General features: G+C 35.3%; 1 protein-coding gene across 3 annotated transcripts in view; it reads right to left on the bottom strand.

Moving 5' to 3' along the window:
- Positions 1-6,526: 6,526 nt before the first annotated feature.
- The window catches only part of LOC128224183 (uncharacterized protein C1orf112 homolog), a 57,601-nt gene continuing 40,501 nt past the window's right edge, over positions 6,527-23,626 (bottom strand). The window contains exons 12-24 of one of the 3 annotated variants that reach the window (XM_052933935.1): positions 21,173-21,321; positions 20,228-20,302; positions 17,300-17,389; positions 16,923-17,047; positions 16,515-16,597; positions 15,450-15,600; positions 14,824-15,006; positions 14,130-14,336; positions 13,647-13,757; positions 12,907-13,095; positions 11,194-11,376; positions 10,842-10,886; positions 6,527-7,223 (exon numbers count right to left, since the gene is read on the bottom strand). In XM_052933935.1, the coding sequence (XP_052789895.1) occupies positions 7,062-7,223; positions 10,842-10,886; positions 11,194-11,376; positions 12,907-13,095; positions 13,647-13,757; positions 14,130-14,336; positions 14,824-15,006; positions 15,450-15,600; positions 16,515-16,597; positions 16,923-17,047; positions 17,300-17,389; positions 20,228-20,302; positions 21,173-21,321 (1,753 nt within the window). In that variant the 3' untranslated portion in view covers positions 6,527-7,061. Of the gene's footprint in view, positions 7,224-10,841; positions 10,887-11,193; positions 11,377-11,498; positions 11,603-12,906; positions 13,099-13,646; positions 13,758-14,129; positions 14,337-14,823; positions 15,007-15,449; positions 15,601-16,514; positions 16,598-16,922; positions 17,048-17,299; positions 17,390-20,227; positions 20,303-21,172; positions 21,322-23,626 lie in introns of those variants that run through there. The other 2 variants (XM_052933934.1, XR_008259451.1) reach the window with 2 other exon arrangements.

The following is a 23,626-nucleotide window of genomic DNA, read 5'->3' on the forward strand; positions in this document are numbered from 1 at the left end:
CATGTATTTTCGTTGAGAGTATCGATCTACATGATTTGGTAAAGTCGTCTGTTTTTCATAGATCGCTCTGCCATCTGCGCATGCGCGAAGTAACAGATACATCTGCCGTTTTCTGGGGGCAGTTGAATACTACGTAATGATCCCGAATACCAATATGTCTACTAATCTTTTGTTGATCATTATGAATAAAACACTTAACGAGGTCATCCAAGTAAAGTTTTGTGCGTTGAAAAAATACCTATTTGGTAATTCTATGGCACTCATTTAATAAAACTATTACCTGGGCTGTTTAACGTTCGCTCCAAAACAACACGTGACTACACAAAGGGCGGAGCTAGTGGGTCAACTTTGTTCGAACACCAAATAAGTTAGAGTTGATTTTTGCCACTGGCACCGGATTTTCAAACTCAAACATTTTTTTAAAAAATCAAAAAAAAAATCTTTTTTTTCAAATATGCACTTTGTACTGTATAATATTATACAGTACAAAGTGCATATTTGAAAAAAAAAAAATTCAATATTTTTTTACATATTCGCTATTATAATTTTTAGTAAGCAATTATAAGATTTTTTTTTTATTTTTAAAAAAAATGTTTGAGTTTGAAAATCCGGTGCCAGTGATTTTGGCTATCTACAGAATATTTTACGAGCTTTCTCTGCCAGCGGTGTGGCTGCGTTCACTCAAGTTTCTGTAATTGCCAAAATGAACTCTAACATATACGTGAAATACAGTCAAACTATTCTAAATAAATTCGTGTGAGGATCTTAAGTTAAGAATATTTGCAAGGATCCTATTGAGATTAAAAAAAGCATATTGGCAAATTAAATTCAGCCTGATCGATCATAGTTCAATCGAGGTATAGTGGTTTCATGAATAAATGTATTGTAACCATTACCAACATGATATAATTATGTATCCACCGCATAATAGATTTCGTCCATGCCTTTTAAAACCCAGATCACGATATCACTTAGTTGTGTTGACTTACGCTCACCCATTACTTCTTATTTTTCAGAATAGTTAGGTGATTTAAGTGAGCTTTGTTTACCAACGGTCAATGGATACAATCATATGTTCACAGAAACGCCGCCAGCCGGTATAGCTCAGTGTACACCTGCAGTCTGTCTTCACACAAACATATTTGCAAAAGACGCATACATTTTCATGCAATGGTTATTATGGAATAATCATAGCATATACAGAAAGCGTAAAACATAGATTGGTGAAAGTTAACACACATGGATATGTTTGCTACATAAAAACTAGCACAAACAAATTCAATTTTCTCAAGCTACCACATTTGTTTACAACAGGGTTTAATTTACGAAACAATGTGATCAAATGTCTACTAAATACTGAAATATAGTGTAAAACCTCAATGAAATAGAGCTACAATGATAAATTGAGTAAACAAATCGTTAACATGAAAAAAGCTCAATTATGATTAAAACCCCACACTTGTTGTACTACTTCTATACGGTTCTAAATATACGGCAGGACATAAATACCAATTGTGTGGTGCGGAATCCGAAGACAACACAACACAATAGGGCCTAAATACTTCAACAAGTATAATACGCTTATATGCTTAGGATCACAACAAGTATAATACGCTTATATGCTTAGGATCACAACAAGTATAATACGCTTATATGCTTAGGATCACATGCGACTCTTTTCGGCTAGGGTTATTTTGTTTCTCTCGGTGGTTTTTATTTACCACAGCGCAGGTACTGGATATATTCACAAAATACCCTAATAGTAAATGTAATACCCAAGCAGATAAAACGATCGTTTGGTTTGGGTTACAGTATGCATTGTCTAAAATCTATGTAAACGTAACCTAATGCAATAACGAGCTAAATAATAATAATAAAAACGTCAGAAGATCGACATTTCTTTTCAACTCTAATAATCGAAACATTTAATACACACTTCGTCCGTGAGTCAGAAAACTATTGCGACTATGTGAATTAACACTAACATGTGAGAACTCGAGAGAAAACAAGAATTTAACACTTGTTGAACCTCCAGTCGTTAGGAATGCATCAAAGTAGAAGTATTTGATCGTCATCGACAATTTCCGGTTCTTCTTCAGGTAAATCCTGGTCCTGTAACGGAGAAGGTTGTTTCCCAGCCAATTCAAGTATTGATTTACAAAGAACGCTCCAGTCGGGTACCAACTTAGACTCGTCCCCATCCTTAATCAACGAAGCATGAACGAATGTCGCAAAGAACTGGTTGATAACTGGCGACATTTGATTCCTATCTACCTTTTCAAGCATGAGAAGTATGATCGGTTTGCCAGTGTTGAACGCGTGAAGTAATTCCCGTTCACACCAATGCCGTTGACAAAACGTCCTGGACACTGCTGCCACTACCACAGAACATTTGTTCAAGCACCTCTCTGTCTCCACCAATATCGGATATCCAGGGCGGAAATTAAAGTCTCCTTTGCAAGTGAACTCCTTATCAACACCAGTGATGTCCTCAAAATTCGAATTTAAGTGTGGATAAATATCTTGATCAATGAGTTCCATGTCATCACTAGCAAAACAAAGAAAAACCAAAAACTCGTTTCGAAACTCGCCTTTTCTTATTTGTTTAATAACTTTCAATATTGCCTCTCTTTTCATGCGGTGCCTACGAACCAATACCGCCGTAACCACGAATACAGCTACTAAGACAACCCCGGTTGGAATGGATACTGCAAGTGCAGTCTTTAACAGCCTTAAGGCACAGTCGTTTTCTATATCTTCTTTTGTGGAGTGTCGTACAATATCAAATCGCTTCCCGTCATAATCACAGTAGTAACCACTCTTTGCGTGCTGCTTTGCATGTATTCTTATCCAATCGACTAGTTTCGTATCTGTGTCTTTACAGCCACATTCCAATGGATTGTTACGAAGATCCACGAACAATGAACTTGAACTTTGAAACATAATAAATGTGTGAGCATCTATGCCGTGAAAGTCGTTGCCAGATAAGTTTAAAACTTTCAACATGTCCAAATTATTTATTTTAAAACTCACTACCCTTAATTTGTTGTAAGACAAATCTATACGCTTCAAATTCGGATTGCCAGAGAAAAAATCGGCAGGCAAGTCCTCTAATTGGTTCCTTGACATTCCTATCTCTTCCAAATGTTTAAGTGGTAGGAGTAATCGCTTAAATTGTCCTGGTAACCTATGATTCATTGTTTGTAGTTTGTTGTTAGAGATATTGAGTGAAAGTAAGTTCACAGATGGCGATAACAAGTCGGGAGAAAGGTACTCTATAACATTGTTTGACAAGTCCAGATAATGTATAGTCTTGGCAGTTGTAGGATGAAGAAGGACACTTACATTTAAGTACTTTAACTGATTGTAAGCGAAAACTATTCTTCTAAATTGAAAAGGGCATCCAGACAGGTTTGCCACAAACTGCAAATCTGTGTGACCAATGAGCATTTCAATCTTGAAAATATCGTTCAAGTTTAGCGTGTCTATAGTATAATAAAACACAAGATCGGTGCACTGAAATTCTGAAAGTAATGAAATATAGTTAAGAATTCCACTGGCAAATAACGATCCTTGCAACTCAAGCGTTTTGAGATTTGAGCACTGTTTACCAGGAATATAGCAATAACTGACGGATGAAATAACACTCGACTTCATAACGAGGCTCTCCAGTCCGTTGTCACAAAGTGGGTAAAAGTTCCGTATGTCTAACACGCCAAGATTTATATGTGATATATCGAGATGTTTCAACTGTCTACCATTTGCCAAGTCGGCGAAGAATTCCTCAGTCATGTCCACAGGTGTAAAGCTTTTCATTCCGATCCATGAAATATTTAGCGTCTTGAGGTTTTGAAGAACGCAGGTTCCATTAACTGTAAATGTAAGAGCCATACCAACTGACTCAAAGGACAAAGCGCCATTATTAGAAAGATCCAGAGTTTTTAATTCAACCAGGCCAGCGAAGGCAGACTTATGGATATATCTAAATTGATCTCCTTTGATTTTTAGATATGCTAGGTTATTTAAGTTCTCAAACATTCTCGAACGTATGTCCTTACTGGATGTTGATTCCAATGTCAAGCGATCTATGGCTGACCATTCCTGTGAGCGAGAATGTATGTGAAACGCCAAGTCCTCAAAATTCACATCCTGGAAGAAAATCTCTGTGATATTCCGCGGAATATGGCGTGGAATATTTGAGTCAGTGCACGTCATCGTATCACCATGACAAATGCAGTAATCTCCGCATGTGACATTTTGTGTTCCAGAAGTAAAACCAAGGTACACGTATAGGAAAAGTAACAAAATCATGACTTTCACGAAAACCGACAAGATTGCTTCTAAGTCGTCGTCGTTCACAGTATTAAAGGTTTTACGGGTAAAGCCCCTTTTATGTATACAGAAGTAATTTTAGATTTCAATTGCAACTACGGTGTAAGGATTAGAAATGAGGAAGTGCTAAAACACTTCGTATTTTTAAAGAGGAAGTAGCGTATCTAGTATAATAGGGAGGTTACTGCTCACTATTATCAATGTTAAGAGGTCTTTAAATTTAAATTCAATCGTTTTGATGTATTTATACACTGAAGTTTATTCAAGCACAAGGTCAAAGAAATAGGCATCATTTATTGTGAAGAAATATATATGGACAAAGCCCCATTATTAGAAAAATGAAGAGGTTTTTTTTATTTAACATGTTACAAGCCCAACTACACACAACTGTCTATTATGAACAAGTTTAAATTTGTGCTTAAATCACATGCAAAAACAACCTTTTGGGTCAGTGTTAATAAAAGTATTAAAGTATCTGACAATGAAATATAAATTATTCATTACCCCAAAAGTTTCGGAAGATTATTTAATAATTGTATCTAAAGGTCACCACGACCTTGACCTTCGACCTTATGACCTCGAAGACAATAGGGTTTAACCCGGATACAAACATGGATAAACTGTCACAAATATGGTTTCTAATAGAGTAGAGCTGATGAATAAATGATCCCCATTCTCGTTCACCAGGGTGATGATGCTATGCGTACCACGTTAGATTTATCACGATCGAACCTCTGATGAATGAGAATGATGACCTCAGGATTATTATCTGTTTCCATCTGCGCAATGGTTTAACTCAACTACATAACATTTTGCACTTTTTCATAAAACGCTACAGTTTTAGTTCATAGCGGTATATTTTCTTTTGTTAAAATAATTTCGGGTGATATAGTATTTTTAAAAGCTGCTATAGACAAGATTTGGATGAAGTTTATGTATTTTATTGTAAGTATGGTAGCATAAATGTTGTCCGGTTAGCGTAGTGGTTAAGCGCACTTGCTTCTCACCAAGGCGACCCGAGTTCGATTCCCGGCTTGAGCGCATGCATGTTGGTTAGTGGTCAACAAACCGGACAAGTGGGTTTTCTCCGGGTACTCATGTTTCCCCTACAACACAAGACCACACTCTCGCGCAACAACGAGAGTGACTTAGTATAAGCTATCATAGCTTTGTTCAAAATCGTTGTAAAATACATACTGGTTATTTCAAATTCGAGAATTTCAATTGCGGTTATGCATTACAAAATCTTCATTACATGTGCCGTTATGTAAATAATTTTGAGAGTTTAGTTTCTTTAAGTTGCACTCTCACAGATTGAACGTTTTGACTTTTTATTTTTTGTCTTGAAACAAGCCAGTTTTTGCGAAAATGCATTGGTTTGCAGATATTTACACAAAAAAGTTGTAAAACTGTGAGAGTGCAGCTTTAAAACACGTCGACAAACCTTTTCACAAAACTGCCACCTGATGGAGCACTGTCACAAAGTTATTTTGGAAACAGGTTTGTCGACGTGTTTGAGGACATTAATTACCAAATCAAACCCCGGTAATAAACCGAAGGCTGAGCGGTTTAAGCGGTATAGATTGCCCTTTATTTCGTTTCAAATGGTGAAGAAAAAGAAATGTTTGAAGTCTTCATTTGAGGCCAAATGTTGCCTTTCGTCGTAGCATTTATGACGTTATTTATCACGTGGTATACACACACTGATAAATTGGAACTGGGGTGGCAGGAGAGGCGGCCGCCACTTCCAATATTTCGAGTAGCGGCGATAAGATAGGTTTTTCATTTTATGTAAAACGTTACAATTTGACTGTTGCAGTCCTTGATAGAATAAATGTTCACCATTTACGGCCATATAACATAGTCTGGTGTAAGTCACCTTGGTAACAGAATACTGTACACCATCGATAATCCGTAACGCCGCCGGACAGTTCTCAAATTTATGACCAGACGTACAGACGTTCTTCATAACACATGCTCTTTAACACTTAACGATGCAATCTTACTCACAAATAAGATTTACCACATTAAATATTATTGTTTTATTATTCCAAAAAGGATGAATAAATGTCAAAAACGAATGTTCTTATGAAGGTTACCAATTTCAATTTGAAAGAAATAAGGATAAAACAAGGTATTTCTACCTCATGATACTATAGTAGACCACAGTAAATCTTTTAGCATTCACCAATCATTTAATATTGTTGCGCTTTCTGCTATTAAATACACGGTTACAATCTTGTTATCAGTAATTAATATTTTCCATCAATGTAATATTTAGTAAGTAGTTAAAGGTTTATCAGTCAAAATTGATGTTTGTTATACATGTGTATGTATTGATGTCACTTTAATATCTCCAAATACACATACAATACACCTAGAACTTGTTTGTGGGGTTGAAATACTAAGAATTTTAAACACAGAAAAACATACATGAAAAAAATTCAGTGATCATTTAAAAGTAAAATTGTGGGAGTCGGATATGTCGTCCATTTTCTAGTGCTGGGTGATAATGACACAGAATGACCCTGGACATAGTAATTTCCAAGTCTGCCATGCTTAGCATGCGACAAAACGCCCTTTTACATAGCAATCATTACTAAATGTTATAAATGAGCTTTTGACTCAAGGCCAAAATTTATTTTCATAATAACATGAAAATGCAAAATCACTGTATATGGAATAATGATACTTAAAAGTCAGTTATCCAATAAATATTACATTAATGACTATTCCCATTTTTCAATAACACCATTCAATCTACAATGAATATGTTTAAGTCTCTGTATGTATGTTTGTCTTGAATCACTGCTAGTAAATGTCTCATCCTGCACGAGTTTTTCAAGCACTTTAACTGCATTGTCAAGGCCATCAATAGCTGTAGTCGCTTCCTGTAATATATGGAACAATCCATTTTAGTTTTATGGAGAAACAAATTTATCTAAATGTTTATTTACAAAAGCAGCATATAAATGCCTTATATATATAGTTAAAGATATTATTGTAAAGTGTTCAACAAAATATGATATTATTCTCATCTTATATGATATTTCAAGAGCAACATTTAAGATGCACTCTTACTCCCACATAAGATTTACCACAATTAATACTATTGTTTTAATATTCCAAAAAGGATGAATAAATGTCGAAAGCAATGGTTGTTATGTAGGATACTGAGTTTAATTTGAAAGAAATGTGCATAAAACATGGCATTTCTACCTTATTAGACTATAGTAGATCACAGTAAATCTTTTAGCATTCACCAATCATTTAATATTTTTGTGTTTTCAGCTATTATATACACAGTTACAATCTTGTTATCAGTAATTAAGATTTTCCATAAATGCATTATTTAGTTAGTTTATCACTCAAAAATTATGTTTGTTATACATGTACATGTATGTATTGATTTTGAATAAGAGTGTGACTTTAACATTTCATATTGACTCTTGCAATATCCGTATATCGATCAGTTTCAATTGATAATTTATGTGCAAATACTCTTAAACAAGACATAATATTATATGTCTCATTAAAATATCCTCATGGATTTGCCATTTTAATTTTCAGTTTGTTTATAAGATAACAGTACAATGACAATTTAGGCATACTATAAATGGAACAAGGGGCAAGCGGAACTCGGCATTACGGCCTGATTTTTTATTTAAACATTTTATTTTTCAGTTTTTTGCAAGAATGTATGGTAAGCTGGCAGTTATTATACATTGCTTTTTTGTACCATTGATTGTTTGGTTGGGAGCCAAACTATAGGTAAAAAAATATGTCAGATTCAAATATTCCTACCAAGTTTTATAATAATTGGATTAAAGCTTTTGAATTTATGACAAGGAATTTGTTTTTGAACTATTACCACTAGTGATCTTGTTTTTGACCTGAGGTGACCCATATAAATAATAATTCCAAACAACATGCAGACAAGTATTCAGACCAAGTTTCATAACAATTGGATAAAAACTAATGAACTTCTGACAGGGATTTTTTCTCCCTCAGATCTCACCTAATTTTTCATCTGTGGTGACACATATTCATAATTATTTAATAAAACATACAGACAAGTATTCTGACTCAGTTTCATAACAATTGGATGAAAACTTTTAAATTCATGACATGAAATAAAATCTTTAACCCAGTCAATGACATACGCATGCAAAACAATGGTTCTTTTGAAGGATACTGAGTTTAATTTGAAAGAAAGGTGCAGAAAACACGGTATTGATAGTACATGTAGATCACAGTAAATCTTTTAGCATTCACCAATCATTTAGTATTTTTGCGTTTTCAGGTATTAAATACACGGTTACAATCTTGTTATCAGATATTAATATTTTCCATAAATGCAGTATTTAGTATGTAGTTAAAGGTTTATCACTCAAAATTTATGTTTGTTATACATGTGTATGTATTGATTTTGAATAAGAGTGTCACTTTAACATCGAAGTTTTGTCTTCTTATCATTACATCAAAATGATCATCAAAGAGATAACTGGATTTGCCCAATATGAGCTATTTATATTAACACATAGATCATGGTATAACATGCTCATTTGTGAATTCACATGATTTTTAACCTGCATTTGAGACACTCTTATAAAACAGATACTACGCTACCTGCCGTGTTCTCAATACACAGCACAGTCAGGGGTTTGGGTTTTAATCCTAAGATTATTATTGTAACCACGCCCCCCCCTCCCCCCAGCTCCAGGGAATAGTGAAGACTTTGACTTCAGGTACACCTTAGCCCGGCTAAAATCTCCGCCAAGCGGGGACAAACTGCTGGTAAAATCCCAGCCAAATGCCCCAGCACCCAAGGGACCCTAGGTAAGTCCCATTCCCCGCTATTTTTGGCGCGAAGACAAAACCACTGCATTCACCTGGCACTGGGGACCACCTGGAAGGTTACGTTTGACTGGTGCATAACCTTACATTTGAATAGATCCAAGATCTCATTCTCCATACACAGCCCAGTCAGGGGGTTATGGTTTTATTCCCAAGATATTAGTCAGAACCTAATATCAACTTCCTTGTTATTATAGACACTCAACACTTCATAACCTTACAATTGAAAAGGTAACAACCAAGATATCTAGCAAATATCATTTAGTTTTGACATTGAAATTAACATTGTCAAATAAAGATAACAATTGTACTTTGTAGTAACATGGGTTCTTATAGCCGAATACTGTCAATCCTCATTGTGGGAGGTCTGTTTGAGTTTGAGGATTCATGCCAAAAGCATGATAAAGGGGCTAAGACCCTTTTGAAATTGTTCCCAAAGTCATTTACATACATGCCATATTTCTGAGAGGCTTCCCAGGGGATTTTGGTCTGAATTCCAGGTGATTTTGATATTACACCAGGGGACTTTTACACGGCAAAATTTTGCGCAATATCAACATTTATAATAAAAGAATAAATATAGAAATACACACTAATTACAATAATTTTAGGTCTGTTTTTTAATTCCAGGGGATATGGATCCCCCGGCGGGGGACCAGGGGATTGGTCGGAATTCCGAGGGATTTCCCCCCCCCCCCCCCACCGGGGGATATGGCATGTATGCATTTATATTAACTTTAAGGTACTTCTATTGTTTTTGATGCAAATGTTCAAGCAAGCAAAAAGAACTATACAATAGTTGTTATATAAAATAGCGAGTTCTTAGCTTGCTTTCTTTTATAAAAGATGCAAATATTACTTTTATTTACCCGGTATATATATTGAAATTAACAAACCAATCTTCAGTGTTAGGTTATTTTGCTTATTTTTCAGTTAGAATAAACTTTTATTTCTATGGAAATGTGTATAATAGAAGACTTTTAAAATGATGGATGCATTTAATATTTTATTCAAAACATTTTTTTTGGTCACAAGAGTGACTAATACCCTAACACACCACCTGGACACAGGTATGATGTACTATTTCTTTGAAAAGTGGTCATAACTCCATGACACATTGGTTAATTGTCACCAAATCAGCCTTGATCTCTGTTTGATAGTGTTAAAGATTAGTACCAAAATTCATTTAAATCCATTTAACTGGTCATAAATTATTGCCCGGACACCAAATCTGAAAATTCTAAGTTATAACCGGATCATATAGTTCAATTAAAAGTTGGTAGTTTGCAAACAAAGTCTAACTTGACCTTTATTTCATGGTGTTAAACATGTGTACTAAAAGTCATATGAATCCCGTAAACCCTTCATGAGCTTTTGTCCACACACCATACTTTTTGGCAAATTCTAATTTGAAAAGGGGTCAATAACTCTGTCAAAAGTTAGTGGACTGTAACCAAAGTTGAACTAAAACTTTCAGCTATAGTTATTTAGAGAAACCCCCTTTACATAAGTTTTAATTTATTTAGTTTACATCTGTTTTAAACAAGGAATCAAAACATTATGTCAAGCAATCACAACTCAGGTTTATAATAAGTTTATAGTGAGAAGACGGTTAAAATATTTATATTAAGAAAAGGCAAAGGGCTTCTTACATCATCTACTGGTGTTTCCTCACACCGTTTCCGTTTAGAGGAAGGCTGCAAAACAAATACAGAATACGTAGTTGTGGTTTATATTAACAGGATATAATTAGATTGCTATATTTCTTTGTTTCTTTCATACAGCTTTTTTTTTCCCACTTGAAATTAATTAACGTTGTTTTTTAACCAAAAGAATCTTTTGATTCAAAGTCCATGTGCATTTTATCAGAGCACCTTGGTGGCGTTTCAATTACATGTGTATGTTGCAGTTATGGTTAAATTATACAGCAGGAATATTGCAAACTTATTGCATAATGCGTATTTATAGGTCACTTTAGTCATCTTATTTTCAAAGCCTTGTTACCTGTTCATTCAGAAGATTGCTTGAAATATCATCCAACATGTCACGGGTAGAACTTTGAACATTTTTCCTAGAAGCAACTTCGGTCTCCTCAATGGTGATAGATCTGTTACTTAGTTGGTCTAATGTATATTGTTGAAGTTGTAGAAAATCCCTTTCTGTGTATGATGATGGAATGTTGTTTGTCTGTAAAAGAAAAGGAGAATATTAGTGACATTCCAAATCAGTGGACATAATACTGTAAAATCATTTATATTCGTTGGCATGAAATTTCGTGGTTTGCCGAAAAAATACAATTTCGTTGGTACTTGAATTCGTGGTTTGAATATGCCATCGTCCCAGATCGTTTGCATAATCTCCACACGCTGGCCCGTGATTTCCGTCTTCTACGTCACACGGTGTATGACACTCGCTAAAGTGGTACGAGATGCCAATTAGTGCATATACCTCATTATCGATTTAATTGGGAATTAAGGTCATAAAAGAAGATGTATCCTGATAATAAATACAGATAGGGGAAGCCATTTAATACCAATTAAGAAATTTGCAAACTGTGAAAACACTGAAAAGGCGCATATATTTGAGTAAACAAGATCATTTAAATATTTATTCATATGTTTTTGTTTTATAAACATATTGAACTCATTGTTTTGTACTTTGTCACGTTGGGTGCTCAGTAACAAATGTAATCAATTAATTATTTCATTAAATAAAAAAAAATGAGTACCGATACTCATCACGCACAGGTAAACTTGGAGATTTTCATTAACAGCACACATTTAAACACGTGCTTCTGTCATTCGGTTCATAAAAACACATTAAATTGATTTGGTTTATTATTTGCTAAAGGCAGATAATATATTAACAAATTAATGATCATAGTAAAATATACAGTGAGACAGGTATAAACGCTGTATACTGCGACTTCTGTAACGAATAAATTAGTATGTACATAACATGGCAGTTAAAAAAGTGAATAAAGGGTCTATATTTTGTGGGATCTTAAATTCGTGGATCACCCTACCCACGAAAACCACGAACATTAATGCCCCACGAACATTAATGATTTCACAGTAATTAAGATCCAATCTCATAAAAATTCTATCCTCAGTAGAAATAGTCAAATAGAGGCCTACTTATGTAATTGAATCATTGAAAGTGAACCTAAATATTTATCCAATATTTAGCTGGGAAACATTTTGGAGATTAAGGATTAAATAGGTGGACCACTGAGCACAAGCTGAGCTCACAAGGACAACTAAAAATCTTACAAATATCATTGAAAAAAATATTTCGTCAGTCAGTGTTTGTACTTCTGTTAAATTGATAAAATGTGTAACATGGTTGCCAAATAGTTAATACAAGTTGTGAGTTTTATATAAATATCTTCAACATATTTTAAGTTATGGCCAATGCTGAAGTGTTTGCTTGCCAACAGCATAAAATTCTAAAGAAGTGTGCAGCAAATTACAGTGCGTGAAAATAAAGCTACATATTAATGAAATAAATGATATAAAACTGATAACTTAAACACACTCAAACCTGTTTTATTATCATGGAAGGATAGCAGAAAACAATGTCTCTTTCTTTACTGAATATTGTTCAGTAATAAATATTAATAAATAAAAAAATAATTAATAAATATATATATAAATATTGTTTCACTTCATAATAAGCAGAATATAAACACCACCAAGACCTAATTTAACCTCTCACCTTGCTAAGAAATGCCACAACGTTGTCCTGTAAGGCCTGTTCATCCGCCAAACATTCCGGTACCAGGCCTTCATGGGGAGTGGTCTCAGCAAACTGTGTAAAGGCTTGTAGGGCTAGATACTTGATGGCAGGGTCGTTATCAGTCAGCAGGGAGTGGAACAGGTTTGCCAGCAGGCTGAGTACTTGTGGCTGCTGAATAAATTTAACAAGAAGTTATTGAGTAAGACTTTTTATAAAGCGTATAAATAAATAACAATCATGGGAAATTAAAATAAGGCATGAGGAGCCAAGTGTCCGAGGGCAGAGAGTGAAACAGGGCTGGTAGGTGGCTGATAATCTGTGCCTTGAAGAATATTCAATAACCTTGTTGAGTATCTAAAAATGATTGCTGGCTTACCAATTTTGGCTGCTGAATATATACAAAATGTGTTGTTTAGTATTCATGCAGTTCATATACATTCAGAATTGATGACCCCTGACTGGAGGTAAAATAGAGCAAGGCACCCAGCAATCTGGATACAGTTTATGAATTGATAAGCTAATGGGTTGGGGTTGTTCAGTCTTCTTACACATTTTTTACACAGCAACACCAATCTTTTACACAGTAACACCAAACTGAACATATTCATATTTGCTGTAAATAAAGACTTTTGCATGTTTTGTTCATATGACTCACCAACATATTTTCAACAAGTTTTTGTCTATTGCAATAAATTCAAAACTTCACTTATAAATCTGACCTTAGAATCTGGTTCAAATGTTTTCTTCCTACATGACTGCAGAAATCTACATGTGTGGGCTTTCATTTTCACATGGCCTTCTTTGGTACATGCAGTCAGCAACTCTAGGATCTGAAGAAAAGAGAAAAATAGATAATGAACCAGGTAGGGCAGGTGTTATAACTTATATTAATAACTTTATAATAACTTAGTTTCAGGAATGAAGCATGAAATACATTCCTTTTCAGCATTTCTTTTAAAATGTTTTGTCTTTATGGTACTTAGATGTAATACTTTTAGAAGTTATCTGTTGAGTCTTTTTCACTTTTAAATATGTATACTGTTCAACTCTATGCCTTATAAATCACAAATTTGTTATAACTTATTCCATTCTATTGTTTTGCTAAAACAAGTCAAAGGGCGAAAATACCGTTGAGCAGACATTTAGAATGTATATATGAAGCGGGTAGTGCCTGATTCATATTCTTAAGAGACAAAACTCACCTTCAAAATAACACTGTTTTCTAGGATTACAACAACTGAAGCAGCTGACTCTGTCATCTTTATCAAACACTGAATGCAAACTGCCTCCTGTATCATTTCAGGTTCCCATGACAACCAGAGATGACTGACAGTTTCGATGGTGACTGGTAAATGCACCTTTTCATTGCAATGAGCAAGAAGTTTGGACAAGAGATTCAATTGAGTGTGCTGAAAAATAATTCACTTAAATTTGTTTTTGTTACATCTTGTGTAAAACTTATTTCAGATTTTTTTATTTTGAGTTTTGTATAAAACAATTTTAATGTTTACTATGTTAAGCTGACTTACCGATATTTTACTTATCTAATCATCTTGTTTTACATCAATCATTGATTGTTTAAACAAAAGGAACAATTAACTTGCTACACACAGTAGCCATGTTATAGTTACGGCCCAGGTGTATAATTTTAAACAAAAGGGTTGCGGGTGACAAAACTGTAATGTACCATGTTTCCATGGACAAAGTTCAGTAAAAAGCATGCGGTATAAGTGGATAGGGCTGTAAATTATATGCACGGCAGTTACAGAATGATTACGACCATTATAATTGTTACAATAGCGATATGGAAGTTAGATCTGAAACAAAACATGGTACAAACCTTTTAACAAACACCATTTTTGTGAAAGATGTGATAGGGCTTCATTGTTCACTTACCAGCAATAGAAGATCACTGTACGTGTTCTGGCCCTTGTCCAAAAAACCTGAGATCCCCTGGCAGGCTGAATGAATGGCAGAATCCAGCATATTTTTGTCAGCATGGTTGTGAAGAATGGGGATGAAAACATTGCACCACAATTGAGGAAATCCATCCATGGGAAATTGGCCAAGCAGCTTCGTCTGAAAGTATGAATATGCAATAAGAAACCTTTAACTATAATTTTGAGATTTGAACAATGTTGTTTCGTTGGAACAATTAACATTCAATAAACACAAGAATAAATACAAACATAAGTAAATTCAATACTAACCTGAATGGATAAAGGATAAATATACTCCAAAAATATATTTACTTAGACTGATATGAATGTAATGAAAATTGCAAGTGCAATGAATCATTGCATTAGCCTATGAAGAAAGGTTAGTTGATTTACATGCATATACTTATATTGTTAATAAGTAAAGAAATTTGACTAGTAGTCACAATAGGGTATTAAAAAGGAAGTTACCTGTTCAGGTAATAAGTTGTATAATTTAACATTTAATTCAAAATTAAGGATGTGTACAAAAATCCAAAAATTCAATCCTATGTCATACATTATAATAATAAAGTGATACTGTACCTGATGGTCTGGTGCGAGAAACTTAATAAGCCTCCTTGTAAGACTGACAACATTGCTCCAGTACTTTGAAAGATCTGCATGTTCTGGTACCGATGACAATAGATTCATCAAGAAAGTTGTGTGTTGATAGCATAGGTCTGCTGAGCCGTACCTGCAGTGGATATAATGAAGTGTGAGAAACTAACTCAATATACTGATATCATGAGTGTGGAACAAAACCACATTCCCCTCAAACAGTTTTTCAAAAGTTGGATTTTGAAATCATGCTGTTTCCTAGTAGTTTTTTTTAAATGTTGTAAAATGTACAAAAATGTGGTTTGTGGTAAATAACCTTTGAAAAGCACAGAACAGTTATACACATAAATATGAGATATGTCAGACTATGTGAAAATTGGAAAGAGTTTTGTCTTGTCTTGTCTCAAATTACCACATGACAAGCTAGAATACTAAGACAATAACAATTATTTACATGTAGCATATGGTATGTCTGTATATAAACAATGATTGTAAACCATAGGATACTAAGTCAAGTTCTCTAGAATAACTGCTTGTTTTTCACTAGATCCTTGTTCAATATAGAGTATAAAAACATTCTCTTTAACTCAATTACCGTAAATGACTGGGTATAAGACGATAGGGGGTATTAGACGCAGGCAAAAAATTCCGTGAAAAATCTGAGAAAAAACTTTTAATCTATGTTTTGGGCTAAAGGACAAATAGAAAATATGTCAAAATCATCTGCCAATCTTGGCCACCATGTTTGTTGACAGTGACGAAAAAAAATTACATGCTTTTAAGTGACCAATAACCAAAAACTATGAATAAAAAAATGAGGTTTAATTATTTTCAACAAGGAATTTAAAGGGGAAAAAGAAGGGATAGGAGCACTTTTTACTGTCCAAGAAGAAGTAGGAGCCATTATAAACTAGTAGGGAACCAAAGGCCCACTTGAAGGACTGCAATCTATAAAATAATTACATGTACAACTTTCAAGAATACCAACTTGGAACAAAGACAATATGAATATAAAGACAATATGAAGCTGAGAGGTCAAGTTTCACAGACCTAGCTAGGAAGCACCATACATCCACTGCAAGTCTTGCTATTTGAGGAAAGCCAGAAAATAGATGATCCAAAAGGCACTCCTCCTGAAAACGTATTGCTTCATGATAAAAGGGTTAGCATTCCCAATAACCTAGTTTCATATCCATATCCTACATCTTTAACATCTCAAGAGCTCAAACACTTAATAAAGCACACTAAAATATTGTTTTCTAGCATTGTCTACAACAAAGTTCACGATCAAATTCAATAAAGGGACAGAGCAGTTACATCTGTCAAACTACTCTTGCAAGTTCTCTACATAAGTCTGATAGGCTGAACGACTTTAAGTGACAAACATGCATAAGGCAGTTTATAAAATTGTCGGATATGTCCATTTTTTAAATTTGCATTAAAATGCATTAAGCTTACCAGAACTGGGAAAAACCTGGCAGGCAAACTTCCCACAAATCCACATACATGTGTACATATGAACTCGTACAGGGGCAAATCCCTATTGCCTGGTACGCTAAGCCCTGTACTCAGCTCAACATGGCCTGAAACACCAAACAAGCTTAGTTTAAACTTCAGTGGCAGAATGTAACGTCTAGCATGTCACTTTACATTCAAAATGAGATAAGCTATTCAAACACAAAACTAGGCTTCTTTGCCAATGTGATATATAGAAAATCACTTGTTTGTCTGGTGGGTGTGAAACCCACTTGAGGAATTGAGTCAGAAACACCTTGATGTACGCAATACACCGTGACACTCCCAAAGAACCATTTGTACTAATAATGTTTTCTCACATTTTTCCAATTCTGTGAATAAGACCTGGACAACATTGGTGGTCTCCTCCTTAACTGAATAAAGCTTCATCCAGCCACTGTATTCCCCATCTGAAAAAAAACAACACATCATTCCAACAGGTGAACAGATGACAAAAAACAATGGTCTGAAGTCATAATAATGAACAGACAAAGTCTGAGTTCAGACTCAGTGGCTTAATACAATGGTCTGGAGCCATGATTATGAACAGTCTGAAGTCTGAGTTCAGACTCAGTGGCAAAATACAATGGTCTGGGGCCATGATTATGAACAGTCTAAAGTCTGAGTTCAGACTCAGTGGCAAAATACAATGGTCTGGGGCCATGATTATGAACAGTCTGAAGTCTGAGTTCAGACTCAGTGGCAAAATACAATGGTCTGGGGCCATGATTATGAACTGTCTGAAGTCTGAGTTCAGACTCAGTGGCAAAATACAATGGTCTGGGGCCATGATTATGAATAGTCTGAAGTCTGAGTTCAGACTCAGTGGCAAAATACAATGGTCTGGGGCCATGATTATGAACTGTCTGAAGTCTGAGTTCACACTCAGTGGCAAAATACAATGGTCTGGGGCCATGATTATGAATAGTCTGAAGTCTGAGTTCAGACTCAGTGGCAAAATACAATGGTCTGGGGCCATGATTATGAACAGTCTGAAGTCTGAGTTCAGACTCAGTGGCAAAATACAATGGTCTGGACAATGATTATGCACAGTCTCAAGTCTGAGTTCAGACTCAGTGGTAAAATACAATGGTCTGGGGTCATGGTAATGAATAGTCTGAAGTCTGAGTTCAGACTCAGTGGCAAAATACAATGGTCTGGGGCCATGATTATGAACAGTCTCAAGTCTGAGTTCAGACTCAGTGGCATAATACAATGGTCTGGGGCCATGATTATGAACAGTCTGAAGTCTGAGTTCAGACTCAGTGGCAAAATACAATGGTCTGGACCATGATTATGAATAGTCTCAAGTCTGAGTTCAGACTCAGTGGCAAAATACAATGGTCTGGGGCCATGATTATGAACAGTCTGAAGTCTGAGTTCAGACTCAGTGGCAAAATACAATGGTCTGGGGCCATGATTATGAATAGTCTGAAGTCTGAGTTCAGACTCAGTGGCAAAATACAATGGTCTGGGGCCATGATTATGAACTGTCTGAAGTCTGAGTTCAGACTCAGTGGCAAAATACAATGGTCTGGGGCCATGATTATGAATAGTCTGAAGTCTGAGTTCAGACTCAGTGGCAAAATACAATGGTCTGGGACCATGATTATGCACAGTCTCAAGTCTGAGTTCAGACTCAGTTGCAAAATACAATGGTCTGGACCATGATTATGCACAGTCTCAAGTCTGAGTTCAGACTCAGTGGTAAAAAACAATGGTCTGGGGTCATGGTAATGAACAGTCTCAAGTGTGAGTTCAGACTCAGTGGCAAAATACAATGGTCTGGGGCCATGATTATGAACAGTCTCAAGTCTGAGTTCAGACTCAGTGGCAAAATACAATGGTCTGGGGCCATGATTATGAATAGTCTGAAGTCTGAGTTCAGACTCAGTGGCAAAATACAATGGTCTGGGGTCATGGTAATGAACAGTCTCAAGTGTGAGTTCAGACTCAGTGGCAAAATACAATGGTCTGGGGCCATGATTATGAACAGTCTCAAGTCTGAGTTCAGACTCAGTGGCAAAATACAATGGTCTGGGGCCATGATTATGAATATTCTGAAGTCTGAGTTCAGACTCAGTGGCAAAATGCAATGGTCTGGGGCCATGATTATGAACAGTCTCAAGTCTGAGTTCAGACTCAGTGGCAAAATACAATGGTCTGGACCATGATTATGAATAGTCTCAAGTCTGAGTTCAGACTCAGTGGCAAAATACAATGGTATGGGGCCATGATTATGAATAGTCTGAAGTCTGAGTTCAGACTCAGTGGCAAAATACAATGGTCTGGACCATGATTATGAATAGTCTCAAGTCTGAGTTCAGACTCAGTGGCAAAATACAATGGTCTGGGGCCATGATTATGAACAGTCTGAAGTCTGAGTTCAGACTCAGTGGCAAAATACAATGGTCTGGACCATGATTATGCACAGTCTCAAGTCTGAGTTCAGACTCAGTGGTAAAATACAATGGTCTGGGGTCATGGTAATGAACAGTCTCAAGTGTGAGTTCAGACTCAGTGGCAAAATACAATGGTCTGGGCCATGATTATAAACAGATTTAAGTCTAAGTTCAGACGCAGTAGTAAAAAACAATGGTCTGGACCATGGTTATGAACTTTCTTAAGTCTGAGTCAAGACTTATTGGCAAAATAGAATGGTGTGGGGCTATGATTATGAACAGTCTCAAGTGTGAGTTCACTCTCAAAACTGCAAATCTTCATTTCAGTTAAACTTCCTTCTAGATGAGTAATGATCATGAAATTTGCAGAAATGTATAACTTTTTGAAATTGTACATTACGACAATGATATACATTTGTTTTGTAAAACCAACGCAATAAAGATGATTCTTTGTAATTTAATGAAAAGTGCTTTTCTGAATCTGAGGGTACGCAGACTGTTCGTTATCATGGGTCCAAATTCCCTCAGATTATTTCAATGAAAGATGAATTATATGTTATATACCCCCCAATCCTACCTAATAGTATAAAACTGGTTATATCACTGGTTTGTTTAATGATAAATTGTTTATTGATTAGTAAATAATTTTTCCATTGATTAATATAAATCAATCACATCATTAAAAAACCATGTGCAAAGCAGCCTAAAGATAATCTCCGACTCACTGAATAACTTAGCAAAGTGTCAGACAATTGGACTCAGCCTACTTATTAACTTTTAAACTCAATTAACTGTCAGAAATCAAATGCTAAACGAAAGAACAAGTCAATGAATAAAAGAAGGTACCTCCATGTTTAGGCAAACTGTCAAGGACTTTCACCAACAGCAAAGTGTAAGGCATTGAATCATCCGTAACCGAATCTGAAAATAAGAAAAAAATAATAATTATACTTCGTCCGATTGCGGGTATTTTCTTTAAGATGATCATGAGTGCAATGATATCACAAAATTGTTTGATGTTCCACAATCCAGTCCATGCACCAATCTATGACAACCATGAAATTAAGACTGTCTGAAAACAAAGGTAACATATGAAGATTCCTCAATACATTCATTTCTTTTTAAGAAAATCAGGGGGCAAAACTTAAATAATTATTAATTATTCACTAGCTTCACATATATTTATATCATCACTGTTAACATGCAAAACAAGTTCAAAATGATGATATTTTCATTTGGTTACATGCATCATTTTCGTATATCCTATATTATTTAGCTTTTACTTTAACAAGCCTAAACTATGATGCCGAAACTAATAAAACAGTTGCCGAATTTTAATAAAATCCCTTTTAGAAGCACAAGACTAGGTCCTACACTAAATAAGAGACACACACTAAAGGGACAAGCTCAGTCGCAAAACATTTTACAAATTGCTTTTAAGAGCACAAGACTCAGGCACTTAACGAGATTCATATAATGTCACAAAGTAGCAAAGACAGACTAACATCCATCAAAATATCTGTATTTACCGTATATAAGTTTGGGTGACCACCTTGGAATGTGTCGCCAAAACAGGGGTTCTCTGGGCATTTGCAAGCCGATGGAAATACATGTACCTGAACATTACCTTTAAACCCAGATATTCTTTCCTTTTAATTTAAAGAATATCTGTGTTTAATGAAAATGTTAAGGTTTAAATCTTATGTTTCAATAAATGTAAGAGTGCCATGTCCTATCAAAGCAAACATTGGCAAAATTTAACACCATCTCTCCTATAACCTTCAAAAATACCTTCTTTCCATTTCAGCACACAGTTGACAAATGTCCTGTTGGTCACTAGTAGATTGACCAGAGGCTCTATTCCATTGACCAGGTGTCTCTTGAGGTCATCTTTACAGCCTTCCGATATGCTCAATGGATCAAGGGTTGGATGGAGGCCTCTAGATGAAAATTGAGTGAATAAATGTGAATTTTCGCACAAAAAATGCATTTAAACAGTTGAATAAAAACAATTCTGAGGACATAATAAGAAGCACAATTTTGGCACAAGTCAGTTAGTCAGAGGTGCTATTCAAATGTCACCTTTGGTCTCTCAGTCAGCCCTCTAAAGGTACCAACATGGACATACCCTTGAGTAGGTGTCAAATCAAGAACACTCTGAGCTAGTCTGATACAGTAAGATTTTGTTTGGATACTTTCAGAAACTTCAACAAAAATTTTCTATTAGATGCATGTTCATGTGAGAATTCTGGTTGTTATTGAAAGATTGGAAGCCAATCTGCATGTAGGCTACATGTTTTTGTTTCAATTTTTTGCTTCGGTACTTTTCTTGGCATGTTTTTCGTACCCAAAACTTTTCGATCAAACAGAAGTTTACCGGAACCGAAATCCGCGGAATTCCGCAGATTCACGGATAATTCTCATACCTGCTGTTTTATGCTAGATCGTTAGTTAGTATATCTGAAGAATTTTTTTTATTTTAGGTTAGATGTTAGAAAACATTTACAGGTCATATGACACCAGAGCATGAGTTCATTCCCATCAAACTACTGCAGATTTTGATTATGAACCTTGCTTTATATTACCTGCAGATGTTCATAATAAGCCTTACTTTGTATTGCCCGCGGATGTTTATAATAAGCCTCGCTTTGTATTACCTGCAGATGTTGATAATGAGCCTTCCTTTGTATTACCTGCAGATGTTGATAATGAGCCTTCCTTTGTATTACCTGCAGATGTTCATAATAAGCCTTGCTTTGTATTACCTGCAGATGTTGATAATGAGCCTTCCTTTGTATTACCTGCAGATGTTCATAATAAGCCTTGCTTTGTATTACCTGCAGATGTTCATAATAAGCCTTGCTTTGTATTACCTGCAGATGTTGATAATGAGCCTTCCTTTGTATTACCTGCAGATGTTCATAATAAGCCTTGCTTTGTATTACCTGCAGATGTTGATAATGAGCCTTCCTTTGTATTACCTGCAGATGTTGATAATGAGCCTTCCTTTGTATTACCTGCAGATGTTGATAATGAGCCTTCCTTTGTATTACCTGCAGATGTTCATAATAAGCCTTGCTTTGTACTACCTGAAGATGTTTATAATAAGCCTTGCTTTGTATTACCTGCAGATATTTATAATAAGCCTTGTAATACCTGCAGATGTTTATAATAAGCCTTACTTTGCATTACCTGCAGATGTTGATAATGAGCCTTACTTTGCATTATCTGCAGATGTTGATAATGAGCCTTACTTTGTATTACCTGCAGATGTTGATAATAAGCCTTGCTTTGCATTACCTGCAGATGTTGATAATAAGCCTTGCTTTTATTACCTGCAGATGTTCATAATAAGCCTTACTTTGCATTACCTGCAGATGTTTATAATAAGCCTTACTTTGTATAACCTGCAGATGTTGATAATAAGTCTTGCTTTGCATTACCTGCAGATGTTCATAATAAGCCTTACTTTACATTACCTGCAGATGTTGATAATAAGCCTTACTTTGGATAACCTGCAGATGTTGATAATAAGCCTTGCTTTTATTACCTGCAGATGTTGATAATAAGCCTTACTTTGTATTACCTGCAGATGTTGATAATAAGCCTTGCTTTTATTACCTGCAGATGTTCATAATAAGCTTTACTTTGTATTACCTGCAGATGTTTATAATAAGCCTTACTTTGTATAACCTGCAGATGTTGATAATAAGCCTTGCTTTGCATTACCTGCAGATGTTGATAATAAGCCTTGCTTTGCATTACCTGCAGATGTTCATAATAAGCCTTACTTTGCATAACCTGCAGATGTTCATAATAAGCCTTACTTTGCATAACCTGCAGATGTTGATAATAAGCCTTGCTTTGCATTACCTGCAGATGTTCATAATAAGCCTTGCTTTGCATTACCTGCAGATGTTCATAATAAGCCTTGCTTTGCATTACCGGCAGATGTTCATAATAAGCCTTGCTTTGTATTACCTGCAGATGTTGATAATAAGCCTTGCTTTGTATTACCTGCAGATGTTGATAATAAGCCTTGCTTTGTATTACCTGCAGATGTTCATAATAAGCCTTACTTTATATTACCTGCAGATGTTCATAATAAGCCTTACTTTGCATTACCTGCAGATGTTCATAATAAGCCTTGATTTGTATTACCTGCAGATGTTTATAATAAGCCTTACTTTATATTACCTGCAGATGTTCATAATAAGCCTTGCTTTGTATTACCTGCAGATGTTC

The sequence above is a fragment of the Mya arenaria genome, chromosome 17, assembly GCF_026914265.1.
Source record: "Mya arenaria isolate MELC-2E11 chromosome 17, ASM2691426v1".
NCBI lineage: Eukaryota > Metazoa > Mollusca > Bivalvia > Myida > Myidae > Mya > Mya arenaria.